Source organism: Octopus bimaculoides, chromosome 1 (assembly GCF_001194135.2).
Source record: "Octopus bimaculoides isolate UCB-OBI-ISO-001 chromosome 1, ASM119413v2, whole genome shotgun sequence".
NCBI classification, from domain to species: Eukaryota; Metazoa; Mollusca; class Cephalopoda; order Octopoda; family Octopodidae; genus Octopus; species Octopus bimaculoides.
In genome coordinates this window covers 57,335,200-57,355,826 of record NC_068981.1, presented here as the reverse complement: position 1 = coordinate 57,355,826, position 20,627 = coordinate 57,335,200, and the positions used below count along the sequence as shown (strand labels likewise).

Genomic DNA, 20,627 nt, shown 5'->3' with positions numbered 1-20,627 from the left:
AATCTCCATAAGTTTCACTGCTTGGATATTAAACTATAACTTCTTCAGACAAAGGCCATTTAAAGAACATTTCTATTAATAAAACTGCCTGCCATCTTCATGGGCTCTAAAGGTAATATCTGATTAGCCTATTGTTTGATTTCTAAATTAACTTCACGACTTTAACCCTCTTGTTATCATATTTCTGTTGAATAACACTACCATTCATCATCATCATCATCATTTAACATCTGCTTTCCATGCTAGCATGGGTTGGATGATTTGACTGAGGACTGGTGAACTGGATGGCTGCACCAGGCTCCAATCTGATCTGGCAGAGTTTCTACAGCTGGATGCCCTTCCTAATGCCAACCACTCCGAGAGTGTAGTGGGTGCTTTTACGTGACACCGGCACGAGTGCCAGTCACATGGTACAGGCCAGTCACACGGTACTACCATTATTTAAATTAATTTGAAAATGATGAAGAATTTAGTAAAATAACATTGTTAGTATGGAGCTAGTGTTTGGAACATAAGTTAAAATGAAATTTTGATCGAAGGCTTTAATTTAAATCTCTTTAAATCATGAAATTTGTACCATAGAACCAAGGAGGATCTTTGCTGAGTTGGTGTCAAAAGAGTTAAAAAAAGGCTCATTAACTTGATGGAAGCTACAAGGTTTCAGATCTCATTTTGACAAATGGTAGCAAGAATTAGGTGGCAATTATCAAATCAATAATGCAACTTCCTAGTGTACCTTGCTTTTACGTTCAATTATATATTTGCTCATCATATTACATAAATATCAAAATTCCTGAAAAGTTTTACTCATTCTTATGGCAGAAGTTATTTAAGCAGAAGTAACTGAAGGAGAATTATGAAAAAAATATATTATATTTCTTTTTGTCTAAAGATAACCAACCTTTTCATTTAAAAAAAAAAAAAAAAGTAGCGATGAAAATTTTTTACGAGAAATTTGTTAAATATATTATTGATCAACATTTAAGCAAAATATCTAAACTAAAATGAATGGCAATTTGACTTAACAATTGGAATCAAAATGTAAAAAGGGATGTACTTAAAAAATACCATTAAAAGATTCAAATGAATACCTTTAGAGATTAGATAACATCTGCACTGACTGTAGTTGATTTTAGCAATGAAACTGGTGTTTTATGATACAAAGCACAACTGCATATATTACATCAATCCTCTTCTAATAATTTAGTTTATGTTTGAAAGTCTCTTCTAAATGTAAAGTGATTTAGCTGAAGTACTTTTAGAATTAGTTTGCAGGTGGTAGGTCAGTTACCTGGTGTACGAGGTGGACAGTGTTCATATGTTCCTTCATTAAACTTCTCTTTGAAAATACTTGCCCACATACAGGACACAAAACTGGCTTTACATCAACTATCTGAGTCTTTGGAACTTGAGACTTTTGATTTTCTTTTTCTACAAAAAAAAAAAAAGGAAAAAAAGAAAGAAAAAAGTATGTATATTAACTATACTGACAGCTCTTTAACAGAAATCTAGTTTCATTAAAATCAACTTCACATACAGTGTTATGGTCAATTATATATTAACCAATTCTAGATATAGAGAGCACTGATTTAATGGCTCAAAATATTCTTTGGAAAAAAAAAAAAATAGTGTATCACAGTTTCTATGTTATTAATTGGCATATATCTCATCAATGAATATTTCCCCCTCAAGAATTCAGTTCATTCATTCTAAATTTAAATTCAGTTTGTACTCTGTTCCATAAAAGCAAGTAAACAATTGTCTGCCCTAAGAAAATCTCTAAATTGTTTGTACAGTAAAATCTCCTTGATGTACTGTTTACAGTTACTGTGAGATTACTGACCATACAGTTATGGTGATAAGTTAAATCATACTAGCTGTCATCAATATGATAGTATATCTCATAAAGATATACAAACAATCATTATAATTCTTCAATCATACCATGTCCTAAATTGGGGAATAATCTTGGATGTATAGTACCTCAAATGATATACAGGCAACCTTTTTCTAGTAGCAGACCTTATGAGATATCACTCATTATAAATATGGTCACACAGTCCAAAAAATAATTTACTAAACGTGTATTACATTAAGTAAATCTTAAAAAAAAAAAAATGATTGAGAGAAAGCATGGGTGAATGAGAAATAGAAAACTGTAAGTGTTCCAATTAACCAAGTTGCACCTAAAGATTATGTTGTAAAATTCAAGGGAAAATGTTATTGTGGTTATATAAATGTGACAATAATGAGTGCCATGTGAAAAAGACATGAAGGGCAACAAGTGGCCTGAGTGCTGCAGGTTGCTCATGCTTGCCTTCTTAAACAGAAAGGGGTTGATTGTAGCTTGAACCCCTTTGATTCAATTCAGTCAAGGCTGACCTGAGGTTAAATACTGATAACAGCAGCAGCAGTTTCACGGTTGAGCAATTGCAACAGTGGTTCTCAACTGGAGTCCATATGGCCCTTGGAATTCCATATAAAATTTTGTTGTTAAAGTTTATCTACAATAAACGGGTTATTCTTCTACAATATACAAAATATTTTAACAATATTTTTAAATACAATTCCTAATAATATTTAATAATTAAAATATAATAATATTTTTTTAAATGTCAAATGGTTATGAGGGCCCAGTAGAGAAAATAGGAAGGTGTCCACGGGCAAAAAAATCATTGAGAACCACAAAGTTACAAGAAGGAAGAACCTCTAGTTGTAAAAAACAATTGTTCCAAAAAAGTAAATTATTATATCCATGCAATGTGGTGGGAGGCAAATGATGGTAGATCCCAAAATACAATCTTAATTTCCAAGTGAGAATATCTTATGGCATGCATCTGTCTGAGTGTAATGAAAAACTAAAGCCTAAAGCATATTTTAAATAATTTCCTTTATGGCTCAAGATAACTGATTGTATCGATTTCTAACATTAGAAACAGGCCACACATTTGGGTGTAAGGGTATAAGTGATTAAGTTTACCTCAAGATTTGACTGGTATTTTATATTATCAATCCTAGAATATCGAAAAGCAGAGTTGACCTTGGTGAGATTAAGGATGGTTAAATGTCACAATCAGAAGATCAGTGGACAAAATGCCTTGTAACATTCAATTACCTCTTCTTTACATTCTCAGTTCAAATCCTGCCAAGGTCAACCTTACCTTTCACCCTTCTAAGACCAATGAAATAAAATATCCCAGTTGACTTTAATGGCAACATTAATGTGTCTTGTATTCAAGATGGTAGAATATGATTTGAGGGAGATTTAGCTGCTATTTCTAACAGATCGAATGACTATCTCAATTACCCTTGTTTCATCTAATTTGTTGTTTAGAATCTGAGCTGAGCAAAGAAATTGTCATTGTTTTGCTGTAATAATAATAATAATAATAATAATAATAATAATAATAATAATAATGCATGTATTCAAGGTGTGCTTAGTTATGTCAGTATGTAATAGTAAGAAACTCTAGGGGGAACTGAACAGCAGAAGGTCTTCAGAGAAGAAGCCATTCCTAAGTATGTAATTGTTTCAGCCCATAACTCCTTAGAGTCTATGGAGGCCAGGTTGCATCCCATGTGGGATGATGAAATATTGTGACCATTTGTAACAGAACTAAACAATCGAATGTACTTTTCCTTTACAATGGAAGTATAAAGAAAGAAAGATTTGATTGTTGTTGAGAAAAAAAATAAAATTAATATTTATTCATCTGATATATTTCATGAACCAGATGTTACAAGATCTTTTAGTGCAAAGAAATATATTGCTGCAAAGTGATTTTTAATCTTTATAGAATTAGCTCAATATAGATAAAGACAGCTTGGTTGCACTATAATGTATGAATTTATTAATCTATATGAAAAGAAAAAAGAAAGGAAAACCGCATGCTAAATCAATAGAAACAAAGTGGGCAGCAACGAACGCAAATCAACTCCAACCGTTATTCTATTGTCACTGAAATAAACTACGGTTATCTCCCCTCACATATGAAATTCCTTTATTTAGCAATGTCAGCTTCGTTAATGAATTAAAGATAACGTTCTTTCTTTGAACAAGGAATAATTTTTAAATGATTATTGATCTTATTAATAATCAGATTATTACTTAACAATATACATTATTAATAATTAATATTTATATAATGTTACTTAATTGGAAACCAGTTTAATGAATTCTTAAATAGAGAGATGTGCAGAAACTAAGATATAGAATAAATGGTCTTCGATTTTCTACACTAAGGCATGGTCAAAGAAGAAAGAGGGCCATATTTGAAAAACTTTTCTTCTTAGTAAATTTACTTTACCATCACAGAATAATTGCATATATCCATGAATTCAATTCAGTCCCACATGCCTTGCTTATCGTTAGATATTTAATCTACTTGTTTTAAGAACTGTTTTATATATATTTATTAAAAATTGTAACAAAAGAGACTGGGCACAATTATTTATGATGAAATTTTATGAGCTGTTTTTCTTTCTGATACTTGAAAAAAACTCAGAGGGGACTTCTATATAGATGCTTAATCTTCGAAAAATAACAATCAAATCTCCCTTGGATTATACCTGAGCATCTCAGGAAAGGACATGGATAATGTAGGCCTAGATATTCCTAAAATGGTGGGATGGTTACTGCTGGAATGCTTTTGATCATATGCCTCTTTCCTCAGAGCTGATCTGGGACTAAATAACAACTATTTGGAGAAAGTTTTACAGTGAACCAGTTCTTTAAAAAAAAACAAACAAGTGACTAATAGAAAATATATTTACAACATAGCACTTGTCTCTTCCAGTGAAATATGCTCGAAAGTTCATAACAGAATATATATACATGTGAATGGATGTGTGTGTGTGTAAGAGAGAGAGAGGGGGGGGGGGAAATCAGTTCCCATGATTTTACATGAGTAACAGATAGTTACTAGAATTGGTAGACTACTAATAGTTGGCATAGATTAGATGGGAACTTAAACTGGGACTGTAAATATATAAATGGATTATAATTATATAAGCATAGAGATCATTCACCAGTATAGAAATGATGGGGATCTACTTGAAATATTAATGTATACTTCATTTTCCAGTATTCAATAATCTTCTCTTTAGTTTATATCACCTACAAGACTAATTGCCATCAGATGGTACCTTGTTTTCAACTTAAACAGAAGTCTTTTGCACAATTAGCATTATGTTTAGATTTCTATATGATTTCATGGGTTATGGAAGATAAAATATATTGTTGAGAGTTTGGGGCAGCTGCTGATAATGTGAATTACATATTGCTCATGGACTTGGTATAAATATATAAACATCTGTTGCTGCAGGATAATATTCAAGAGAAATCTTTATACTGCTTGTTTATATTTTTAGCAGCTGCTCTTAGTCATAGAGACTTAATGCATATGATGTTTTAAATACAGTAATTAGTTATCCATAACAACTTTTCTCTCTATGCTGGTACTTAGTTATTTTTCATTTTATAGGTTTGTAAACTTGAATATATGCATGACTATTTATAAAATGTATTATACAGTGGATGGAAATATTTATTACCAGCCAGGCTTAAAAGTAGGTACAAAATGAGAATTAAATTACTCAGGTATGTGTAATGAAACAGAGTAACAAAGTAGGCATAAAAATCTAACATATTACTTGTTATTAAACTAATGAAAGATTCTTCCATGTAGTTGCTAAATCTGGACAATGCAGCCCCCAAGTTTCAGTTGAGACTCTACCATCATTATTAAAATTCTAATTACATGCACCAACATGCTGAGAAAAAATACGGTATTGTCATATTGATTGAATATTCTTGACAATTCATTCTGTTAGATACTTCTATGGTGTGAGTGTGTTGAAACAAAGACGACTGAGACAAAGCAACAACAACGTAAAGTTTATAAAGTTTATAAGATGGCTAATGGGCTAATTTCTCAGTTAACCACTCAGTTTTCACAGCAATTTAACTTATTGTTGCCAAGGCAATACTATATAGATGGGTACTAAATATAACCAATGTTGGTTGAGCAGAAGTAGACAGTTATTGTTGGTTCAAATAGATAACCATTTAACATAAATGGAAGAATGAAATGGAAGCTTAAGATAAAGAATGTTGTATAATTATTCTGTTGGAAGTGTTCTCTATTTTGACAACATGTATAAAAGAAATTCACTTTACTATCAAAAATAAAGTTAAAATTGTGCCACATTTGAAGTTGTATAGTATATATATTTATATAGAGTATGCAAATGTAAACATATAAATGTATATAGTTGTCACATACAATGTTTCTTTCATGGAGAAAGGTAGGAAATACATTTTATAGAATGAACAAAATAATTCTCTTGAAAAACAAAACAAGACTTTGTTAAGAAAAATAAACTGAAATGCTAAATACCTATTTTATGAATCTTCATGTGGTTCTGCAAGTTGGCTAAAGATGAACATTCTTTATTACATTGGGAACACTGATAACTTCTCTTGTTAATTGAGTGTTCTATGTCTTGCTCAGTGTGACATGTGAAGAAATGTTTCTGTAGTTCACTGGTATCATTGAATACTTCATGACAAAATGTACATTTAATAGGGGTGGATGTGCTATTGTCCATCTGCTGTTGATGTATGCGTCGGTGTGCATTGAAGCTGACAATATTTGAGAAAGTCTGTGGACAGTCTTTGCACTGCAGCTCTGATATTGATTCTGGTTTCACATGGTTTATCATGTGGTTATCTAATTCAGCACTGAAGAAAAACCGTTGATTACAGTGGATACATCCAAACTTGCGAGCATGAATGCCATGCTCAAAAGCATGTGCTTGTATGTCTGTAGCATTACTGAATACTTTACAACAGACACTACAGCGGTACTCAGAATTGCCATAGGTGTGTTCAATCAAGTGGCATTGTAATTTGGCTGGAGAATCAAAAACTTGTGAACAGAGTTTGCACTCATGGATATTTCCTTCTTGCAGAACATGGGTGGCAACGTGCAATTGAATTTCATATTCTGTACTGAAAGATTGCTGGCATTTGATGCACTGGTATGTTCGCCGATGCTTTGTTACATGACTTTCTAGTTGTTCATTGGTTGGGAATCTGGCGCCACATTCATTGCAATGAAAGTCAGATGTTTCACCATGATAGCAAGGTTTACAAACAAAATATGTTCGACCAGAACTATTCAATTTTGATATAAGATTTTCTTTGGAATCAAATCCTCGCAAACATACACAGCAGGTGAAAAAGTTGGGTTTAGTTTGGAAATGATGCTTTCCATGCATTTGAAGTTCCATCATAGATGCCAGAGTTTGTCTACAGATAACACATTGCATTATAGCTCCCTGAAAGCCATGTTCTTGGGAATGAATATAAAACTGATCTTCAGATTTTAAGGGAATTTTGCAACCAACACAAATATTTCCTTGAGGAATTTTGCAATGCTGCAGTTTGTGCTCTGCTAGAGTATTTGGTGATGGGAATACTTCATCACAAATGTTGCATTTCTGGCTGCTGGAATTGAGGTGAATTTTCATATGACGTTCAAGTTCAGTTCTAGATTTGAAAGACTGACTACAGTATGTGCATGATAATGCTACTTTGTCATTGCTTGAACTTATGACTTTACTTGTAATCACACTGCTCTCTACAGTAGTCATCACTTGCGAGGTGTGATTATTAGCCAGTGCAACACGGTGGTCTTGCTTCTTGTGCAGCTGAAGAGAGGATAAATTGCTGAACTTCATATCACAGATGTTGCATGTATGAAGTGGATCAGTGCTTTTCCAAATTCCACTTCCTGATGTTACTGAATTTGATATATCTATAGTTCCACAACTGTTTAATAAAGTGCTACTTCCAATGTCCTTCTCCACTTTGATATCAGATTGGCTGTTACCCAATCGCTTAGAATTTTTGTCAGGGTCATGCTCATTTTGGAGATGTTTATCTAACAAATATTCCACATGGAATGCTTCACTACACATTGGGCATTTAAATGGCTTGCCATGAATGGTTAAATGGCATTGTAATTCAACTTCGGTGGTAAAACCTTCTTTACAAAAGAGACATTTATGTGGCTTTGGCATTTGGAGATGTGCAGATCTGACATGCAGTTGCCAATCAACCTCTGATATAAAGACTGAGTTGCATTTTGTACATTTATAAATTTTGCACTCATTACTATGTTTTATTGCAAAGTGGACTTGAATATTGACCTTTGAATCAAAAATTTCCTTACAAAGTGAACAACGATAAAGATGATGTGCATGAATATCCATCAAGTGTTTCTGAAGTTCATCTGGTTTGGAGAAAGTTTTCATGCAACTGGTGCAGCCATACTCAGTGCTAAGACAGAGGTAGTGTAATGACAAATGACTCTCTAATTGGTCTTCAGTAGTAAACTGCTTTTGGCATTGGGGACATATGTATTGAGTGAGCACTGAGTCCAAATGAATTTTCAGATGGGTTTGAAAATTTTTAATATCAAGGAATGTAGCATTACATTGGTCACATACCATTTTCTCTTCAACCATTCTCTCATTAGGTGCTGGGCTTGAATTTTTTGTGTTATTAAAAATACTATGGGAGTTCATGCGTTTTATATCTTTCTTTGTGTCATTACTTACTTTCTTTGATTTTGGAGGTTTAGGACGAGGTGTATCTTGCAAACAGTTGTGGGAGCGCTGAATGTGCTCTTGGAATTCCATAGGGTTTTGAAAAAGTAATGCACATTCTGCACAGTAGAGAGAATGGTTTGAGGAACTTGCTTGGCTATGCGTATGTTTTTTATGCTCTGCTAATGCATCAATGCTTGTAAAATGTCTAGAACATAAACTACAGGGATATTTGATATCCATACAGGTTAAATTTTGGTGAACAACTTTCATATGATCATGGAGGGCATATAAGTTAGGATATGGTGCATTGCAGTAATTGCATGTATAAACTTCAGTTGCTTTTACAGAATGCACACACTGCATGTGAATTTCAAGCAGTTCTAAAGATTCAAAATTGTCTTGTAAACAGTAGGGGCAAACAAGGGCATTTTCCCGGTTGGCTGGGTCTGAGAGAGATGAAGAATCCATTATTTCTGGCATAAGATCTAGTCCATTTTCTTTTACAGTTAAATCACTAGCGTTAGATAGCATTTGCTTATTTATAGAGACATCATTGTGAGTTTTCAACTTTTTGTGGAAAATGTCAATATCAGAAATATTGTCTGGAGTTGAAAACTTACGTTTTTGTTCTTTAACATGCTCTTGTTCAACATGAACATCAAGAAGTTCTTGGCTAACAAACATTTCAGAGCACTGAGTACATTGTAGAGTTTTTTCACGAAGGGGAGCAGGAGCATGGCAATCATTGTAATGGTTCTGTAAGTCTTTTGGCTGATAAAAAATCTCTTCACATTGGTAACATTTATATTCCATCTGACCAGAGCTGTTTGGTTTCCGATGTGAATACATATGAGAAGAAAGAGCAGCTGCTGTTGTATATCCACGGTTGCAAATAGTGCATTTGAAAGGTTTTCCTGTGTCATGTGTACGCAAATGACTTTTCAAATGATCACTCCTAAAATTGGAGAAAGGGAGACAAATGAAAATAGTTTATTTCAATAAAAAATATGGTCAAAGTTTAAATTTGATAACATTTCGCCATCATTGTTATGTTTTTTTATCATAAAATAAATAGCATTGAAAAGAAACTTGTTTTAGGTAAAGAAAGCAGCTTTTGGTATCCTGAGTATTCAATGTTCACATTAAAAAAAAGGAAGCTATCTAATTTCAAACTAATTCATTCTATCAGCATTTTATAATGATGTCAGTATGACTAAACTATTCCAATGGAATCAAAACAATATGAACAAATGAAAAAAAAAAAAAAAAATTTTAATTTGTAATTGTTGTTTTGTTATATAATTTTATCATATGTTTTGTTATATGTAGTATTCTCAAGAAATACAGATTCTTTCTCCAAGACTACCCAGCTGCAAATATTTATTGCCCTTCTCTTATTCTCAAAATCTACCAAGTTGAAAATAGTAATCCCTCCCATTTCTTGGGTTTACTGTGTTGTTTTAACAATGAGCAACCAATAATTAAATGGTGCTTAAAATTCACATTATTTTGCAATTTATGGAATTATTGTATCAGTATTCACATTGAGAAAATGGTATAAAGATATACCCATACAATACACATACATATGTACGAGCACACACACACAATGAATTCAGTTTAACCCATTACCTATCAGTGATCTCTTATGAGATCACTTAAAAATTACAAATTTCGTAATTATCTGTCAATATTTACACATATCTAACCTTTTTACTATATCTACTAGGTATATTTCTCTGATATTCAAATGAGGTTTGCTAATTTCTCACCCAATATCTTGCTTATTTCTATTTAAAATGTTATTTTGATCATTCCAGCATGTTTCTAAGGCTGTTTTATGCTAGAAATTAAAGTTTCATAAAAAAATTCCAGTTAATAGAATTATGGGAGGTAATGGGTTAAGCTATCTTGTGAAAATTGTTGCTTGTTAAAAAAACAATTTCGAAAATTCATCTCCTCTTTCAAATTCTATTATAAAGTAACAACAACTAAATCCTTGCTCCTTTACTTATTCAAAAAAATAGATAAGATTTTTATGAGATAGGAATGATACAATTGATATAGTTTCATTAAGATATGGGAGTCAGTTTATTCAGGGAACAATAAGGAAAGAACAAAACATATAAAATAAATAAATAAATAAGCTATACTGAATGCTTGGAGTTGTCCTTTTAATCAATGATAAATCCAAGAATTACTGATAAGATATGTTAACAAAGAGAGTAAGATGAACAAAATGAAATTTTAGCTGTAAACTGAGATTGAAACCTTGATTTTTGTCTTGTTTTGTTGAATGTAATCTGACTGTGTAGCCTTGATAACTGAGATATATCCATATTCAAAGATATTATTTATTTACATTCTTGAAAGTACATAAATAGTTTACAGGAATTATTAATTTCCAAGCACATTCTTTTTTGTGTGGGGAGGGGGTGGGGTGACAAAAGAACGTGAGAATAATAAGAAAAAAATTAAACAAGGAAATCTAAATTTTAGTAAAATTACTATTCTCAATATATAAAGACTAATACAACTGTATTCCTATCTCAGCATGCAAGACTAATGGTTCAGATTTAAAGATTATAGCAGAAACTGCGATATAAATAATGTAAGAGTAAAAAGAATCTCTGAATATCTTCTTTTTAAATAAATAGAGGCATTTAGATGATCCCCCCCCATCTCTCGCTCTTTTAAGAGAGAGAGAAAGAGAGAGAAAGAAGAAACAAAGTTAGAAATTGGAGAAAATCATCATCATCATCATAAGATATAAAGTATTTAACCCTTTGACAAAAATATTTCAGCAAAACAGATTTTATTTCTGCCTACTACAGAATAAATTGGCATTTAACAAGAATATATCTCATTTTCTGAGAAAAGCAGTAACAGTAGGAATACCAAGGAGGGACAGGGTTCCAAAGTATTCATTGGATTTTAGGTGTAGGATAAAAGGAGGAAAGAAGAAAGGAAAAAGAAAAGAAAGAAGCAAAGTGAAAGAAATAGCAACAAACTGAATTAGATTATAAAGAATTATTATGGATAGAAGGACAAAAGGGAGTGGTGGAAATATCTAAAGGTAGGAATAAGATTATTAGAGGAAAGAGAAAAGAGAAAAAGAAAACTCTGTTTTGCTAGAGACAACTGTAAAGAAGAGAAAGAGAATTTACAAGATGGAGATAGAGAGAAGATTACTGAGAAAATTAGATAGGAAAAAGTAAGAGTGAGTATTGAAGGAGTGGTGGTGTAGGAAGTGAAGAGAAAGCGTCGAAGGAGTAGTGGTAAAAGTGGTAGTAGTAGGAGGAGAGATGTAATGAGAGTGTTAGTAAGAGAGTTCAACGTAAAGGTTGTAATTTAAAAGAAAGAATTAGTGCTCTCACCTTGCAAATGCAGCATCACACTGGGAACATTTATACTTCTTGTCCCCTGTGTGCAGTTTGACATGACGGTCACGACTGCGTTTGTGTCGGAATAGGCGACTGCAGTAGCTGCAGCGGAATGGCATCAGTTCTCCATGCTCCTGAAGTGTCAAAGAAAGAAACATTATAGAAAAAAAAAAAAAAAAAAAAAAAAGCAAAAAGGAAAATCAATTCTGGATGTAAGAGATGAAAAATATTTACCAGTTTGCCACTAATAATGGGCGACTGGAGCAAAACAAGATATAATGATGTTCTTCACTGTGGCAACAACAAACACAGTGAGAGAGCAAGCAGATTTAAAACCTACAGCAAACACATTCTACAGTAGTATAGTTTGACAGAGGCAATAATGATAAAAACTCAGGTTGATAAACTGTATGGTTAGTTTTACACAGACAGCTGACATTAAAAACATTTAGTACACACCACTTGAGATAGTAATTTTGTTAACTTCACTGAAACATTATACTTAACAACCCAATTACACTTTTCAACTTCACCCCTATCACCATCATCATCATCATCATCAGAGACAACAACAACAAAAAGAAGCTAAAAAGAACAAATCAAGATAAAAAACATCACAATTTTTTGCCATTGCCAATCACTGAGTGCCCAAACATTATCATGCCTCATTACCAGCATCATTGTTACAAGTCTGATATTCTCCAAACTCAAATGCTATAATACACACACACACACACATATACAAGTGTGTGTGTGTGTGTGTATGTATATATATTTATATATATAAATATATACACACATGCATATGTGCACATATAAACATGTATATATATACATAAACATTAATATATGTGTGTGCATGTGTACCTGTATGCACACACACACACACACACACACATATATATATATATATATATATATATATATGTACAAACACATACACATGATATAAATGTATGTAATAGTGAATGTGTATGCATCTATAAATATATGTATTTACATATATCTTCATGTATATGCGTGTGTGTGTGTGTGTGTATATATATATATATATATATATATATATATATATATATATATATATATGTATATATATATATATATATATATGCATACAGATATATGCATGTTTGTTTGTACACGCATACACACACACATGCACATATATTATTAACATCAAATACATTTATGTTAATAGTTTTATTCTGATTTGCATTAGTGAATGCTTTACAGATATAAGAAGTACTCTCCATTGTTTGGATGCTTCAATACTGAAGAAAGCAGATTATCATTGGGAGAGTAAAACGTTCTCTTTTTGACTTTTTGGAATTACATAGTGGAATTGGTAACTGTGCTATTGCTGGTGAATGAGAGGCAAATCTGACCCAATACATAGAAGTAGTCTCCCTTTCTTAGTCAGCGATTCCTGTCAAAATGTAAACTGGGTGAAAATTTATGAGATTGTATAAATAGCCAATGGCTCATAAGTAGCTAACTGAGAGCTAAACTGGTGGTAACAGTATGATAGTTCAGTGGGATGGTGCAATATCTGCAATTTGTCATAGACATAAAGATGGCAGTTGCATGATACAGGTGAATATAATGGAGCCCTGTTGTACCTGTAAAGTCAATTTCTTGGTCCTGGAACTTCCAGATGAAATAGGATAGGGAGGAAGAATTTCCTTGTCCCTGTACCTGAAGGTGAGCATATACTGAGTAATCTTTCCCTACACTATGACTTACATTCCACCTGATGGTTCCCCAAGGAATTACATGTTATCTACAGCCAATAACTTTAATACATAATTCAACTAGGAGTAAGCCACTCTATTTTGTTGATCTGTAGAAGGCCTTTGACAAGATTCTCCTGAATTATTTCCTCTTCTAACACTTACTCACACTGGTTCTCTTTCATCACTTTTTCTTCTATCTGCTGGGGTGAGTTATGTCCCTGGTGATAGCAAACAAATTGGACAGGAACAAACTAGTAAGGAAGAGAGAACTCTTTAGTTTTGCAAAAGAGTAGGAAACATTTTGTGGCCATGATAATGTGCACCAAGTAATTTGTAAACTGATTAGTAAATAAACAGAATCAATGTAAGATAGGAAAGTCTCTTTAAGTCTTACTGAAAAGCAAACCTCTTAGTATTGGTGCTGGGATAAAAGGCACCTAGTATACTGCAAAGTGGTTGGAGAATGAACAGAAACATTGTAAGTAGGAAGGACTCACATCTTGCTGAGTACAAGACAATATCTCTAATGTTTGTACAGTAGTAATATACATCCAGTCATAGCGTTACCATTACAAGCCTCCTGCTCCCCATCATTTTATATCTGCTTTGTGTTACAGTTTTGTCATAGTGTCAGCTCTTATTTGAAGTTATGTGCAAGTAGATGGGTTGAAAGGCCATGACTTGCTTATATGTTTCAGTCTTTTATATGGTTTCTATGGCTAGGAGTTTACTTTTATTGTGACACAAGCACCAGAGAAGTTGTCAGGTCTCCTGCAAGATTACAGAAGTCTTCTCTAAGCAGTCTCCATTAGTTCAAGGCAACCATGAGTGGAAGGGGTGGGGGTTGGGGTAAATAGAAGAGAAATTAAATCCTAATAGTGTGAAAGGAGAGAAAGTATAAGTGTGGTGGAGGAGAGTGACTGGAGTGGGAAGTTGGTAGGATAAAAAATAATGGAAGAGAGATGATCATAGCTACATGTTGTAAGTGGTAGTGAGCAATAGAGATAGTGATGGTAAGTGAGAGTGAACAGTTACGTGAGAGAGAGAGAAAGAAAGAAAGAAAGATAGATTCAGTGATATTCTTCATTACACAGGTATTGTGATGGATGAGGGAGAATGAAAGGAAAAAGTAATAGAGAGGTGGTGGTGGTGGAAGAGAAGTAGAATGATAAAGGGTAATGGTAGAGAGATTGCATACAAACAGATCAAATCCTATTCCACATTATACAAGAAATATGGTAGAGTGGATTTGAGAGAGGGTGAGGGATAAATGGGACAGAAAAAGAAGACTTTAAAAGGAATACAATGGGTGAAAGAACATAGTGTGTAGATTGATAATACACCCCAACCTCCATCACCACCAATACCACTATCACCATTTCAATGACCGTTTGTATTGCCTGCTTTTGTGGGCAGGTCTTCTCTGGTATGTGCCATCACTTATTCTTTGACACCTCCTTCATGAGGTTCAGCTTTTTGAGATTTCTCAATTGCATAAGTTTACTGCTAGTTACTCCTGTGCGTCCGTCACATATGATGTGTTTCTTCTCAGCTAACACTCCTGTAATTCTATCACACCTATTGTGTGTCTATAGGGTACACCTCATGGAATTTCTGCCTACTCCTTTTCTGTATATCATGCACAGGCATTTCTCATGAGGGAAATGCCTGTGCATGATCCTGTATTCTTTCTCATTTACTAAAATTTTAGTTCTTGTTGTTAAATTTGCTTTGAATCTTCTTGACTGTTGGTTTTGATTCCATATCTCCTGTAATGTTTTTCTAAATTTTACACACACACACACACATGTATGCACTTTTACCAATTTCAGTTACTGGAATGTGGCCTTGCTGGAGCATCCCTGTGAAGAGATTTATCAATTAAATTGATCCCACTACTTACATTTTTAAGTGGTACTTGTTCTATCATCCCCTTTTTGTTTTTGTCAAATTACTAGGTTATGGAAACATAGGAAGGTAATGATTCTCTGAGTATAGAAAACAATATTCCAAAATGAAAATATAAAGTTTCTTTGTGTACAAGCAAATGTTCATGTGGCAATGTTGTGAGACCGTTTAAGCTTATGTAATGCACATGTATATACATGTATGTGAATACACATGAAAGAAGTATGAAACTGAGTTTAGATGAACATCTTATTGGGACATGGTAAATATGGGTAATAAATTACCTACATGGTATATATATATATATATATATATATATATATATGGTTTATCAATACATTGGTCCTTGTAATTGTAACCTGTATGATATTTTGGCTTTCATGCATATATATAAACAGGTAGATATGTGATGAATTTGTTAATGGACAATAAGGGTATAATAGGACAATGTAGAAGTTGAACAAAAACAGCCTTTATTATAAGAGACCAAACTTAATTTCAACAGCTAATCAAACAACTCAGTTAAAAGTCAATTAATGTCAGAGTATTTGGAACTACAAATCTATTAACAAACTTTAATCAAAGAAAATTCATTGTAGAATTTGTAATAAGATTGGTACGATTGTCAAAAACATTGTCATGCTGGAGGATTTATTTAGAAACCAGTTGCACCACAACAGTGAGTTGCAGTGATAATGTTATGTGATACACAATTATAGTATGCTTTATAAGATTTACTGAGAAGAGTGAAAATGAAAACAACAACACAAAGAACTAAGTGACAATTCAAAAAATAAAACAAAGACCCCCTGATCTTAGTTTCCCTGATAATTTCCACATTATCATTTTAAAAGATCTAAGTTAAGTAACAGGGAACAATATGTGCTAAATACTGTATTCAGTACTTGACATTAACTCATAACTTATCAAACAGATACTTTAAATTACATTTACTTCCATAAATTGAATTTGAAGGCCAACTGACTCATCTTCCTGAAAGCACAAGTATTTCTACATGCATGTATGCACTTGCAGCATAGCTTTTTCCATGTAAGTATAACAGATAATCTCAAACATCAAATGTTTAATTTCAACCAGGGGTATCTGTACCTATCAATAAGTGGTAAACTTTAGAGAGAGGTAAATGGAATATGTTGTGATAGTTGCACTTTTTCTGAGAGGATTAGCTGTGTAAATAATCTGAACAAAAGCAATTTATCTAATTCCTCTTGCTGATAACTCATTCCCAATCTGTGTGTGTGTGTGTGTGTGTGTGTGTGTGTGTGGATGCATGCAAATATGGCAAGGAAAAAGCAGGCGGGATGAAAAAGCACCCAGTACATGCAGTAAGGTGGATGGTATTAGGAAGTGCATCCAGCCCTGTGGTTAGCTGGGTCCTGTCAAATTGTTCAACTCATGCCAGCATGGAAAAATGGAATGATGATGATAATGAAATACACACACACACAACCCATGCCAGTATGGAAAGTGGATGTTAAATGACGATGACGATGACACACACACATGCACACACGCATTCTGTTTTGCAGTGTATTTTCTCTGATCAAAGTTGTGGCAGTACACATGTCACATAAAGGTTTACTAAGCAACACAGGGAGGTTTTTCTTAAATATACTTAAAATGGTTATCAGAAATTTGAAACTGTTTTAACAGTGAATGTTCTGAAATGTAACTCGTACAAGACTGCAAGAACAACAGCAGCAATAGCAGTAAATATTCAATACAAAGGCATCATTCCACTTGTAACAACAGTCATCCACACACAATCAATGACACTCCCACCACCACAAAAAAACAAAGAACAAAAAAAAATAAAGAGAGAACGTTTTAAGGTGATGATTTGGTTAAAAATTTGTGTAATTGTCATGTTATAGGAACTACAAAATAAAGATAAAAAGAAAAATTGAATCAATGTGTTGATGCTCCCCACCATCCACTTGCCAGTAAGTTTGAAGATATTTGAACACTACAGTTATCTAGATTGATCTCAGGTGAGTAAATAGATATCATTTTTGACAACTGACTTGCAGTGAGAAGTAATTTGGTATTAGCAGCAGATAAGGAACTGACAGATGACAGAAAAGCTCAAAGGATTTGTGATAGAGGCAGTAGTTATGAGTGAGTGAGTGAGAGAATGAGAGAGAGAGAGAGAGAGAGAGAGAGAGAGAGAGAGAGAGAGAGAGAGAGAGAGAGAGAGAGAGAGAGAGAGAGAGAGAGAGAGAGAGAGATGCCAGCAAGAAGGTAAGATAAATTTATGTTACCTTCTCCATGTTGTGTGTGTGTGTTTGAGAGAGAGAGTGTGTGCATGTATGTAAATATTGTAAAAATTAATTGTTTACAAAAAATGATTTCTTCTTTACCACTCAAGGCCAAAAATGATAACACTTGCAAACACATATATATATATATATATATATATATATATATATATAAACAAATAAATAAACACAAGCTGGTTATTTACAAACAAAGTTGCATCTTAGAATTACTTAAAGAAACATGTTTTGTTACATATCACTATAGACAGAGTGAAGCATCAACTCTTCAGTCAAAAGTAAAGAGCCCATACCCTACCTCTACCTACTACTCCAACACAGCGCATCAAATGGACAGGGACTGTTATAGCTTTTCTTGCACTATGCTGGCAATAACATGATCTTACTTGTAAAGGGAAGGTATAAATAAACAAATAAATAGGGAAAGAAAGAAAGCTATCTAGATAGGCATTAAAAAATTTCCATAAATTAATTTATTAATTTATATACTGAATATGAAGGACATCTTGAATGTAGTTAATGAAGAAAAGGGACAGTATTGAGAGTGATTGCTCTTATTTAGCTCTGTTAACTCTAATCAAGCAAATCTAAAGATGTTCAAGCATTGATCATCCCATCTTTTATTCAGCTATATTGAATGTGTTTATTTTTATTAAAGGGAGAAGGGTGTTATTTGAGAGAGAGTTGGAGAGTATTTCTAGCAGATTGAGTGATCACGTATAGGCTCCTGCAAAATTGGATGGGAGAGAGCATTAACAGTAGTAAATGGATATAACACGATCAATACAGTTTAGAAATTATTACAAGTGGAGCTAGCAGAAACGATTAAAAACATTAACCCTTTTGATAACAACCTGCTGATACTGCCTCTGGTTCTAGGATACAAACTTCTCATTTTAAAGTGAGCTTAAAACTTTCTATTAAAATTCCATATTAATTTGTGTCCTAAATACTAGCTTCATAATGACAAAGTTATTTTACTAAATTCTCCATTATTTAAAAATTTAAATGAAATAAAGGCTGTGAGTTTTGACAGAAATATGTTAACAAAACTGTTAAAAGTGCTGGGCAGTATGTACATTTGTCACAATTTGTCTTTTTTTCATAGTGATTTTGGTCAGTGATGTGATCAATAAATTGGATGTGATTAGAAAATATAGAAAGAGCAGCTATTCTAGGTAAAGTTAAAAAGAAGGAAACTTTCAATCATAGTAAGTGGAAGCCTTTACTTTTATGCTTAATTTAACATAGATCAGCACTGAATGAACAGACCTAGGATCAACAGAATTCCAACTGTAATCACCCCGTCTTTTCTCCAGACAAAATACATTCCAAATTATAAAACAAAACGTGACCTTTTTGTGAAGGCAACAGATATATTTTGAGGGAAATTTGGGGTACTATTTCTAGCAGACCAAGCAGCCACTCAAGCTTCTAGTTAAGTAAGAAATAGTAAATTTTCCATATCCCATCTGTTGAGCTGAAATTGTCCTAGAGTATACAGGTTTGGTATGTTATTGGGAATAAATGAGATAAATTGAAAGAGAGTAGTACATGTGCTCTTAATGTTTGCATGAACTGGTTTAAATATGTGGCTCAGAATATGTCTATGAAAGACTGTGAATAATTCTACAGATAAATGTGACTTGTTTTTTCTTTTCTCTTTTTACTATGTGATTAAGAAGCTTGTTTTGCAATCATGTGGTTTTGGGTTCAGTCCTACTGCACAACACCTTGGGCAAGTGTCTTCTACTATACCCCTGAGCTGACCAGTGCCTTGTGAGTGAGTTTGGTCGATGGAAACCGGTGGAAGGCTGTATGGTAAGAAGCCTACATCCCAACCACATGGTTCCAAGTTTTGCCCCACTGTGTGGCACCTTGGGTAAGTGCCTTCTACTATAGCCTTGGGCTGACCAAAGCCTTGTGAGTGGATTTGGTAGACAAATTGAAAGAAGGCTTCACCATGATAGATTGCTAGCCACTACACATTCTTTATTTTCTCTCCTTGTTTCTTTCTGTGTTCCTTTCTGTGGAAGAGCCTAGGCTCGAAACATTAAAGACTTTTTCACTTCCTGAGTGTTAAACTAATACACATATATATATATATATATGTGTGTCTGTATTTGTGCTCTACCACTACTTAACAACTGGTGATGGTGTGTTTACATCTCTATAATTTAGTAGTTTGGCAAGAGAAACCAGTAGAATAAGTACCAGACTTAAAAATAAGTTATGGGGTCAATTTGTTTGACTAAACCCTTCAAAGTAGTATCCCAGCATGGCCACAATCCAATGATTGAAACAAGTAGAAGACAAAAAAAAATCTTTAGGATTGGGAATATAGTATTAACAGGTTTGCACAAAATTCAATATGTGGTACACTCAGGTTTGTATTTCTTCCTATTTAGTATCATACTTTCTTTGTGAAATCTTTATTTCTTGGAACCCTTTAATAGGCATTGGTATCAGGGTTTGCTAACTTGGATTGAATATGGAACAACAGGATATCCTTAACATAATTCTCTAGTACTCTGATTAAATAACTGTAGCAAAGGGTAGTCATTAAAAATAACAGGATAAGATATGATTACTTACTATAAGACTTTGAATGAAACCTACTAACAATATTTTTTATATAAGTAAGGAAAAGAATATATATATATATATATATATATATATATATATATATA

At 33.2% G+C, this 20,627-nt stretch overlaps 1 protein-coding gene and 1 long non-coding RNA gene across 4 annotated transcripts in view; one reads left to right on the top strand and one right to left on the bottom strand.

Annotated features, from left to right (window-relative positions):
* Positions 1-20,627, bottom strand: part of LOC106881035 (zinc finger protein 423) — a 273,101-nt gene that overhangs the window by 9,941 nt on the left and 242,533 nt on the right. For all 3 annotated transcript variants that reach the window (XM_052966838.1, XM_052966837.1, XM_052966839.1), the window contains 3 exons: positions 11,994-12,133; positions 6,399-9,571; positions 1,292-1,431 (listed from right to left, as the gene is read on the bottom strand). In XM_052966838.1, coding sequence (XP_052822798.1) covers positions 1,292-1,431; positions 6,399-9,571; positions 11,994-12,133 — 3,453 coding nt within the window. The remainder of the gene's footprint in view (positions 1-1,291; positions 1,432-6,398; positions 9,572-11,993; positions 12,134-20,627) is intronic.
* Positions 17,544-20,627, top strand: part of LOC128247531 (uncharacterized) — a 13,062-nt gene continuing 9,978 nt past the window's right edge. Inside the window, exon 1 of the long non-coding RNA XR_008263857.1 lies at positions 17,544-17,652. This is a non-coding gene — a long non-coding RNA (uncharacterized LOC128247531). The remainder of the gene's footprint in view (positions 17,653-20,627) is intronic.